The sequence below is a fragment of the Humulus lupulus genome, chromosome 5, assembly GCF_963169125.1.
Source record: "Humulus lupulus chromosome 5, drHumLupu1.1, whole genome shotgun sequence".
Lineage (NCBI taxonomy): Eukaryota > Viridiplantae > Streptophyta > Magnoliopsida > Rosales > Cannabaceae > Humulus > Humulus lupulus.
In genome coordinates this window covers 51,087,626-51,098,120 of record NC_084797.1, presented here as the reverse complement: position 1 = coordinate 51,098,120, position 10,495 = coordinate 51,087,626, and the positions used below count along the sequence as shown (strand labels likewise).

The 10,495-nt window shown below is 33.7% G+C and overlaps 1 protein-coding gene and 1 long non-coding RNA gene across 2 annotated transcripts; both read right to left on the bottom strand.

The window, feature by feature from the left end:
- Positions 1–6,884: 6,884 nt before the first annotated feature.
- Positions 6,885–9,584, bottom strand: LOC133779129 (uncharacterized). The gene is made up of 5 exons (XM_062219123.1): positions 9,475–9,584; positions 8,996–9,146; positions 7,620–7,721; positions 7,353–7,523; positions 6,885–7,256 (listed from the first exon to the last, which is right to left on the bottom strand). Exons 1-5 carry the CDS (start codon positions 9,582–9,584, stop codon positions 6,885–6,887), a joined length of 906 nt encoding a protein of 301 aa, XP_062075107.1.
- Positions 9,585–9,698: 114 nt separating this feature from the next.
- On the bottom strand, positions 9,699–10,318 carry LOC133780404 (uncharacterized). The gene is made up of 3 exons (XR_009869290.1): positions 10,217–10,318; positions 10,083–10,138; positions 9,699–9,771 (listed from the first exon to the last, which is right to left on the bottom strand). It is a non-coding gene; the product is annotated as an uncharacterized LOC133780404 (long non-coding RNA).
- Positions 10,319–10,495: the final 177 nt, after the last annotated feature.

Below are 10,495 nucleotides of genomic sequence, written 5' to 3'. Positions count from 1 at the left end.
GAGAGGAGTGAAACAATTTGGATTGAAAGGCAAACTAAGTCCTAGGTTTTTCGGCCCCTTTGACATTCTAGAACGAGTTGGAGAGGTGGCGTACAGATTAGCTATGCCTCCTGCTTTATCAGAGGTTAACAACATATTTCATGTGTCTATGCTCCAGAATTATGTATTAGATCCTGCACATGTGTTCAGTTATGAGAACCTTGAATTGGATCAAGATTTGTAGTATGAGGAGAACTCAGTTCAGAACCTAGACAGAAAGGACAAAGTTCTACGGAACAAGACCATTGCCTTAGTTAAAGTGTTGTCGATAAACATCAAAGTATAGGAGGTAACTTGGGAACTTGAGTCAGATATTCAAGATCGGCATCCCGAACTGTTAAGGTAAATTTCAAGGTTGAAATTTTGTAAGGAGGGGATAGTCTTAAAGTCCCAAATTTGATAATAAGGCTTAGTGCCTTGATTAGCATGTCGGGAGGGCATTAAATGATTAAATTACATTATTAGGTGAATTAATTATGATATATGTGTATCATTAGTTGATTACTTAACATATACTATAATATGAATTATATATGCATGTTTATGTGTATTAAATATGCATGTGGGCCTGTTCTTGTTAATAAGGGTGTATTTGTAATTTTGGCTCGTTAAACGCATAAATGTAATTATGTGTGTGTTATGACTGAGACCACATTATTATGTGCGTATATTTGTGATATTGGGCTCGAGGCAGTTCTAGTGAGTGGAATAGTGGAATAGTCACAACAGGGTCATATACCTGGCTCGAGGTTAGCCTAGGGGTATTTTGGGAATATAGTGCACATTTGGGGTTTATTGGGTAACAAATAGTTATTTGGTGATTAATTGGGTATGCCAAGATTAATTGGGGACTTATAGGACTATTTGACGAATTAGCGAGAAATGTGGCAAATGACGGGTTTGCCCTTGGGGGCATTAGAGAGCAAGTTTTGATTTGGGGGCACTCTTGGTTTTTGTGACAAGAGATAGACTTAGTTTGGGACTCTAAAATTCGGTAGAAGCTGGGAAAAAGAAAGCCAGAAGGAAAGAAGCTCTCAGTTACTCTCTCTCTCTCTCTCTCTCTCTCTCTCTCTCTCTCTCTCTCGTTCACTCCCTCTCCTCCCTTAGGCTTGATTGAGTTTTTGAGTTCTTGAGGAATTGGCTAAAGAATTGAAGGCAGGAAGCTAGGACTAAATGAGGTCCACTTCAAAGGTTGAATCATTCCTAGGGTAAGCTTTAAATTAGGTTTTGGGCTGAGTATAGTTTTAGCTTAAGTTGCAGAGTTAAGGTAGGAATTATGTTTGGTTTTTGGGGTAATTGAAATGTCCATATTGTTTTAATGTGAGTTCTAGACTCAAATTTGGTGTTAGTGCATGTTTACGATGATTTGTGGTGAATTTGGCTTGGAAAAACATGTTATGTCATACATGTGTTTGTGACTGAGTTCCAAGGGTCGAGATCAGCAAGGGCCAAAATCGATAATAAGCATGCTGAATGCAGGTTGCCATGGCATGGCCATCTAAGGGTGTTATAATCACTCCATCGGTTAGGACCATGAACTTGGTGTCTAGTAATGCACCTTGATCGGGTTAGGCCATTGTTATGAATTGTAATGAATGCTTGTGAAATATCTGTTATGTTTGCTTATTTATGTACTTATTGAAATAAATGTTTATATACTTTGCTGGTGAAGTTTTCTTGCTGGGGCTTGGCTCACGGGTGCTCTATGGTGCAGGTAAGGTCAAGGGAAAGGCCGACCCAGCATAAGTTGAAGGGCATGAAGCGATGCGTACATGTTTGGCCTACATGGCAGCCACGATTGAGGAAGTTTTGAGGAACGCAATGTAAATGTCTGATTTTGTCACCAAGGTTGATTGTATAAAGAATTTTGATTGGTAAATATGTCCTAAACGAAATTTTGGGATCCCATGGAACTTTTCTATGATCTTAATGAATTTTTAAACCTTTTTATTAAATGAGTATTTACTTTAATTTAATCACACTTTTGAGCATAATACCTCTGTTAGCAAGTCAAATACATATTTTAAAACCACACAGTAACGACTTTAGGGTAGTAGGGCGTTACAGTTTTGATATATATTAAATGAAAATAATTTTTACAAAATTAAATTAAATATAATTATATATATTAAAAATGGGAAATTTGGATAAATAGTAGGAAAATTCGGATTTTACAAGAGGGCTTTTAACTTCGGTTATTTAAAAAAAAAACTAAAGTTATAGGCAGGGGGCCTTTAACTTCGGTTTTTTCCAAATAAGCGAAGTTTAAGGTCCACTTTTAGCTTCATTTTTTTGCAACTTTTAACTTCGCATGGATAGACTTTGGTTTGAATTTGTGTAAAAATCGAAGCCTATAAGGCCTAAAAACTGAAGTTAAAGCTTCCGTCCCTAGTAGTAAAGATGACAAGATTACTAAGAAGAGAGAGCCCCTTCAACTATTGGAGGATCACACATGGACTTAATGTATCACCCCGAAATGTTAACATCGACATCCACCTCCTAATGATCTCGAGGACTAAGCCAGTATGTCAACCTACTTATGTGATTTTTCACAAACTCCTTTAGTTTACAACAATATTGTTCTCATCGGTAGAAGTTTTTATTGACTTATTGGGCTCTACCGACGACAATTGTTGTCGGTAGAGCCTCGTTTCATGTAGTCCATCCATTCTTCATAGACATATATTTTTTCTTTTATTGTACTATTTTTTTTTCATTTTATCTTTGTTTTCACTACTATTACTATTTGAGATCCTTAAAAAGTAAGGTTTTTTAGGACTTGCGAGAAGAATATTTTTAGGGCTCACAATGAGAGTCCTAAAAAGCTTTATTTTTAATTTTTTAAAAATTATTTGGTAGCCAAAGCTCCCGCTGGAGCTCCGACGATGACCGTCGCGCCACCACCCCACATTGGTGGTTCAGGAAAATGATGAATAGGCTTCGAAGCCCAAAGCTCAAGGAACGCCATGGTGGTGGTGGTTTCTCTTGGAAAGGCAAAGAATGGTCAGATTAGAGCCATGAATTCTCGAATCTCCATGGATTCCAGCAAACGTCGATTCTAATTCCGACGACCATTGAGTCTGATCCTTTAGTGGGTTTTGAAGCCCAAAGCACAAGGAAGGCAGTGGTGGTTTGTAACGAACGCCCTAGACTAATACTTACAAAACATTCGCATAACATAGTTTATAAAAGAATACCATTCATTATCAAAGTCTCAGGGGGACTTGTTTAAAACCATGCAAGTTGGCGCCATAAGTTTTAAAATAAAACATAGACTTTTATGAAAAGTTCAAAGAAACCAAAAATTAAATAACTGAGTCCCACTGATAATTTAGGAAAGTCTCTTAAAAACAAAACATAATTTAAATGGCGTTCTACGTTGATCGTTTTTCCGTCCATAGGATTACTCCACGCCATACACCCCATGATGATAGAACTCCTCACGTCACCACGCGTGCCATAAAGAAATCCTATTTGCTACCTGGAAGGAAAGTAAGGGGGTGAGCTAAAAGCCCAGTAAGGAAGTACAAACAAATAAGCAAGTAAGAATACAACAAAAACAAACACTAACGTTCATCTAAAACATCATGGTATAACATAACATAATCGTAACATATCATCATATCATAACATAATCATAACATATCATCATATCATAACATAATCGTAACATATCATCATATCACAAACATACAACATACATGATGAGCATGGATCGCTAGTTGTCCATGTCACCCTATGAGGTAAACAGTAGATCACTGGCCCTTGAATAACCTCGGCGCGTCCGCCCTAGGAGTTACGTCTCAATGTCCTTAGTAACTCGTTTGATGTATCTGACATCGTAATCTGTTTGATGTATCTAACATCGTAATCTGTTTGATGTATCTAACATCGTAACTGGTTTGATGTATCTAACATCCATACACATATCACATTCAACATATCATTACGTTATGGCATTCATAATTCATAACAATTCATTCATACGATAGTCTTACCATTCAAAGCATAAAATCATAGAATCTATCTAACTTCCTTACCTCAGGTCCAAGTTAAGAAATTTCACAATCTTTCAACGAGCCTATATCATAATCAAAATAACATTTCTTAGGTTCATAAAATTACTATTTTTCCCTTCCATACAACTCATGTGTGCATGGGCCATGCACACATAATAACAGTTACACAAAACATGCAATTATTCTTAACTACTCATAAAGCCATTAAAGAATAATGCTCGTTTTACCCATTTTACATGCATGATCGTTTTATAAAAACCACATAGTTGAATAATAAACATAATTTTGGACGTAAAAGTGGAGTTGCATGTAACATGCATACATGGGAACATTGCGTAATAGAGACGTTTTCAAAAACGATAATTCTACATTTCGTACTTTTATTATTTTAAAATCAATAGACATATAACATGCTTTATTTTTCTTAAAATTTCTAAGTGGATTAAATTTCTCAAAACATTATTTTATTTTAGCTCAAAAATAAAATATGTGAAAATTTCATTCATTAATCTCAAATTACAAAGAATTAACCAAAAAGCTTGGATTTAATTAAAATGCCTATTTTTAATATGTTTCTTTAGAAAAATAAATTTTATCATTGTGTTACATAAATAAGGTGAGAAAAATATATTTTTAAGTGTGGAAAATATATTTTTATTTAAATTATTTAAGACTTAGTTTTATGTAACAAAAATCCATATGTGACATTAAATAACAATTTTTAACCCTTTTTAAAACAAACTTTCAGCCACTATTTATTTTCTTCAAAAATCACAAATAAATAGAATCTAAATATTTTTCTCAATCAAAACAAAGGAAAAATCATAACTTAACAAAATATGCATTCATACCATTAAAAATACAATTTTTCAATATTACCATAACTTAGGAAAAATAATTTATTCCAAAAACTCATCAAATTCATTTTAGTGAAACTCACATAATATTTTCTTACAAAAATTCCAGCAACTATTTTTATCATTAAAAATCACCATATTCAATTTAAAAGGTCATATTTTCTCAAAAATCAATAACAATCCTGTAGGTAATTATTTGAGTAAAATATCATTTTAATGAGACTTAAAATCCCCTTTTTAATTCCATAAAATTTACATAACATCAAGGACATTACTTATGCATGCAAATCATTTTTAAATCAAACTTTTACCCAATTATTTGCAAAACTCAGCAAGCTTAATTTCTCATGAAACTCATCTTTTATCCCAAAAATTTCACATAAAATCATACATGTCCAAAATCTCATCATACTCTTATTATATACATGATTCTAATATTACTAACATATTCACATGAAGTCTTATAAAACTAATTTTCTATTCCATTGAATCTACACATGAAATCCAACAACAATAACCATGGCAATAGCATACATAAATTCATAACACCATATCTCATGAACATTCCTTTACAAAAACCCTAACATAATTCTTATCATATTTCTAAAATCATCATTTACCATTTACATAAATCAAAGTGGAGGGCGGGGGATTGTGCTACTATTATTCAAAAAATTCAGTTGAAGCTTTTCCATTGGTCTAATCGACATCTTTCATATGCTGGACGAGCTCAGCTCATTCAATCTGTTCTGTTGGGAATTAGATCTTTTTGGATGAGTATTTTTCTCCTCCCTAAGAGTGTAATTAGTGAGATTGATAGCCTGTGTAGGAGATTTCTGTGGGGGACCAGCAAAGGGAATGAAAATAGAAGTAAGATTCACCTCACAGCTTGGAACCAAGTTTGCTTGCCTAAGTGTTTGGGGGCTATCGGGTTCAAGGAAGGGGCCACCTGGAATATGGTTCTTCTTGCTAAGTATATTTGGGCTGTGTCTACTAAACAAGATATTCTTTGGGTTAAATGGATTGATTCCGTTTATCTTAAAGGACAATCTTTTTGGGAGTACAATATACAATCTGACGTGAGCTGGTATTGGCGTAAGCTAATCAAGTTGAGGGCTTTACTGAGCAAGGAGATGTTAGATAAGGCTATAGTTAACAGCAATTTTAAAACCAGTAAGATGTGTTTTCAGCTGATGAACAGAGATAAGGTGCCTTCGGCTGCTGTTATTTGGTGTAGCTTGTCCTTGCCTAAACACAGGTTTTTTCTTTGGCAAGCATCCTTGAAACACACTTTAACTAGGGACAATTTAGTGATGTCACTACAAGAAAATGGGGTCTTTACCTACCAATTGTAAGTGTAGGTAAAACTAGCCTAATGGTGGGTAATATGGTTTACCTACCAATATTGAATTAGTAGAGATTGGTAGGTAAAGGTTAGTGGGGAAAGAGTCTTTACCTACACTTATTAACACTGGTAGGTAAAAGAATCAGTGGACCCCACTAAGTTATAAATCAATTGATGAGTCATCAGATGACGTGTTTGATGACATGGCATCCTACGTGTATGCTGACATGGTTTATGTAGTTTTACGCGCTGATGATGTGGCATCCTACGTGGCATCCTACATGGCATCCTACGTGGCATCATATATGGCATCCTACGTGGCATCCTACGTGGTGTCATTTTATTAGCCCACATAGCATTATTTTATTGGTCTGTTATACAATTTATATTTTGTTCAAATTTAATGGTTATGTGTAGGTAAAAGATAATAACAGTTATTTATAAATGTTCTATATTAGAAATAAACTAGAAAAAAACCATACAATAATAAAATGTTTAATGCTAAAATTCTTTATAATGTTCAATACTAAAATAAGTCATAAAGTTATCATTTTAAGGTTAACCCTACCAAAATAAAAAAAAAACTTCATAAAGTTCATTCCTTAGTAAATTAATGTAAATGAACTAAGAATCATCTTGTGACTCCCAAACTGAAAAAGATGGCGACTCTCTTAAATTTGCATCTGAAGCCTGGTCTGTTGGAGGTGGTGGAGGCGGTGCCATCAAATTGTTATGATGAAGTATATCTACAACCACACTAAGTTGTTCGTTAGTAGCATTAAGGCGGGAAGTTGTATCATTAAGTCGTTCAACTAACTCTTCATAAGTTGGTTGATTACCCACAATATTTTCACGATGTGAAGTAGAAGTTGTGACACTAAGAGACCGCCCCCACCCTCGCAAGTATACCGAATCACGTCCAAGTACACGCTCCATAATCTCTTTATCAGACAGTTCTTCTGGAGGATGTTGACCCCTTAACTCCATCATTTTATCCTAATAATATATTTAATTAATTATTAGTAAGAAATATAATAAATATAATAAATAAAAATTTAAATCACTTACATATAATTGCTCGAGCTCTATTACAGTCCATCCTTTCTCAGCATCATAATGCTTTAGACGCCATGTCTCAATTTGACCAGTAGGAGAAGTTAACACCATTACACGTCGAATGTGATGTCGTGGTGTGGAGACTGAACCATTTTTCGACTCCCATTTCCTCTTTGATCGATTGGTAGTATTCTTTAATGCTCTGTCCTGAAGAAATAAATCCAAATAAAATAGTAATATGTAAATAGTATGTCGGGTCTCTTGTTCCTATCATAATAGCAATATTATGATAAAAAACGTTACCTTAAATTCAGAGCTAGTGATGTCCCTATCCAATGACGATCCATGAACCAACAAAATGGTGTCCCTTGTTGTAGTTGGTAGAGCTGATGATGAACCCAAATTCTAGAAAGAAGACAGAGGAGAACAAGAGCAAGAAAAAGAAATATAATTGAAATAGGAAAATAAGAAATAAGAGAGAGTGGGAGATTGATTTGGGGGAAGTGAAATGAAAAAGGAAAAGCTAAAAAGGATGAGGAAAACAATGAAATTTCTGGCGTAATAGCCTTTCATTTGAGGATTCTGTAACAACAAACAAAGATAATACAACAAATAGACTAAACCAGTAAAACTACATTCAAATAGATTTAGAAATAAAGAAAACTAAATAAAAGGTTCAGCTACTTGGAGCAGCTAAACAGTTTCTCATAGGGCTATTTTGGCAATTATATTTACTTGTGAATGGACAATAGAGTGAACTTTGTTATGGAACATGGTCATATTTTAGTCACAGGGGCATATAAGTTATCGGGCAACTCCATAATTCAGTTGTTTATTTTTTGTTTTTGGCTCTAGTTTACTTGAAAAACTTGATTCAGAATACTTCAGCTGTCAAAATGCTGAAATAGGATATCTTTTCTCAAATGGGCAGACATGTTTTTATCTTTTTTTTAATAATAATAAAATAAATAATAATGACTCGTTTAACAATATTTAATAGTACTCTTTTCTAAGATAACATGTCACTTTATAAATGGACCCTTTTTCTAGGTGTTTAGTTTAAAGAAAATATAATGTTGTAAAGCAATTACATAAATGGAGCCAACACTTCCAAAAAATAGTTTAGACCCTCTCTCTCTATAAAAATCTATAAACCATGCATATATATTAAGAGAGGGGTCCATATATAATCTTAAGACTTTAGCTATAAGTTTAGCTAGATATATATACACACCGTAATGATAATCATGATCAACTACATATATATATATATAAGTCACATCTGGTCCAAAAAAGCATATATATATTTATATATATTTTAGCACTACTAGCTAGCTATATAGGGTGGATATTAATGTAATTTCTCTTCTATGAGTTTGAAATATGTGGTGTGTATTAAGAGTACACATATATAGAGTAGTACTACTACAATAATAAAGGGAGTCTCACAAGGGAGTAATATGATTTTCATGGTGTTTTTGGCTTCTGAATTACAGCAGCTGAAGCCCTTGGTGAGTAACTAACTTATTTAAAACAACTTTTCATGTTTAATTAATTTGAATTGAAACTAGTTTGACAGTAATTTATTTTTAATACTGAATACACCATAACAGAAGGAAATACTCATCATTTAAATGTCACAATCTAAAAAATAAATATGGTAGGTCTCACTAGTATACATCACCAATGCACGTACCAAGTTCTGCAAGGTTCACATCAGGAGCAAGAAAGGAATTTTCCTTCATTTTATTTGTATGAATTTGAAGAATTTGTAGACGACCATTCTCATCAGGCAGGCTTATCTCAACTTGAACCTCCAACCGTCCTAGTCTGCATAATATGGAAAAGAAAAATTAAAAGTTGTTTGCCAAAAAAAATTTCTTGTGTTTGTCACCAGCAGTTCATTCTCATTCTTCATTTTACAAAAATCAAAAGAAATAATCTTAATTCAGCAGTTCATCTGCCATGCATATTTTGTAAAAAGTTATGAGAAAAATCAGGATGTTCGTGCATGGTAAGTCAGTCAATTATACAAAAAGTGCTATTGTTAAATATATATAATATATGTGTGTGGTGTGTGGGTAAAAAGAAAACACTTTGAGACAATCCAGATACAGATAGGCAATAAGGCTAGATGTCAAAGGAGAAAAGAAAGCACCTCAATAGGGCTTCATCAAGTAAATCCTTTCTGTTGGTCATTCCAATGAGCAAGACATTATTCAAAGCCTCTGCATCATCTATCTGCAAAGTAACTAATCTGTCAGCCATAGATTACATTGATAAAATTCCCACAGTTAGAAAAGTTGAGTCTTTCCCTGGTAATAGATATTATTATAAGACAAAAATTTATAAAATATCCCAGACTCAAAAGTTGAAACCATTCACGTACCTTTGTAAGCAGTTGATTCACAATACTGTCATGAACTCCAGTACCATCCCTGGTTGATCCTCTCGACTGCATTCACAAATTAAAAGCAAATCAGTGCTAATAATTAAGTTAAATAAATAAGGATTGCGAAAAGATAATAATGATGTCAAAAGAAACTCATGAAACAATAAAAGAAAACCCATAAATCAGAGAAATTGCAAGTAGCGAATGAAATTTATCAAGCTGACAATGGCAACCATAAAATGAAGAAGAAAACTAATGTGAAAGACTAGTTGACTCTGTTAATAACCCAAATCAGTATTATAAATGTCAGCAGCTAATACCAATTCCATTACAAAAACACAGAGAATCTGATATAGACTCATAATGGTTAGTACCTTGCAAATAGCATCAATTTCATCAAAGATTATGACATGCAAATCACTTTCATCACCTAAACAGTAAAGGAAATTACGGCATTAGTAAATACAAACAGGTTAATTATCATATTCTGGGTATAAATTTCTCTTACCGCGAGTCCTCTGATCATTTTCAGCATCAGCAAACAGATCTCTAACATTCTTTTCTGTTTCACCAACAAACTTGCTCAAGACTTCAGGTCCATTAACAATCTGGTCCAGATCACCAAGAATGAAAACATGAACATTTAGTAAATCACTAAACTGTAACTGAAACCTAATAGAATGCTAATAACACGATAGTAGCAACTAATTCGCATGTCAGACAAAAACCAGGAATTCCCAAATCAAAACAAGCTACAGCGACTGAAAAGAGATTACTTAGTGTCAAA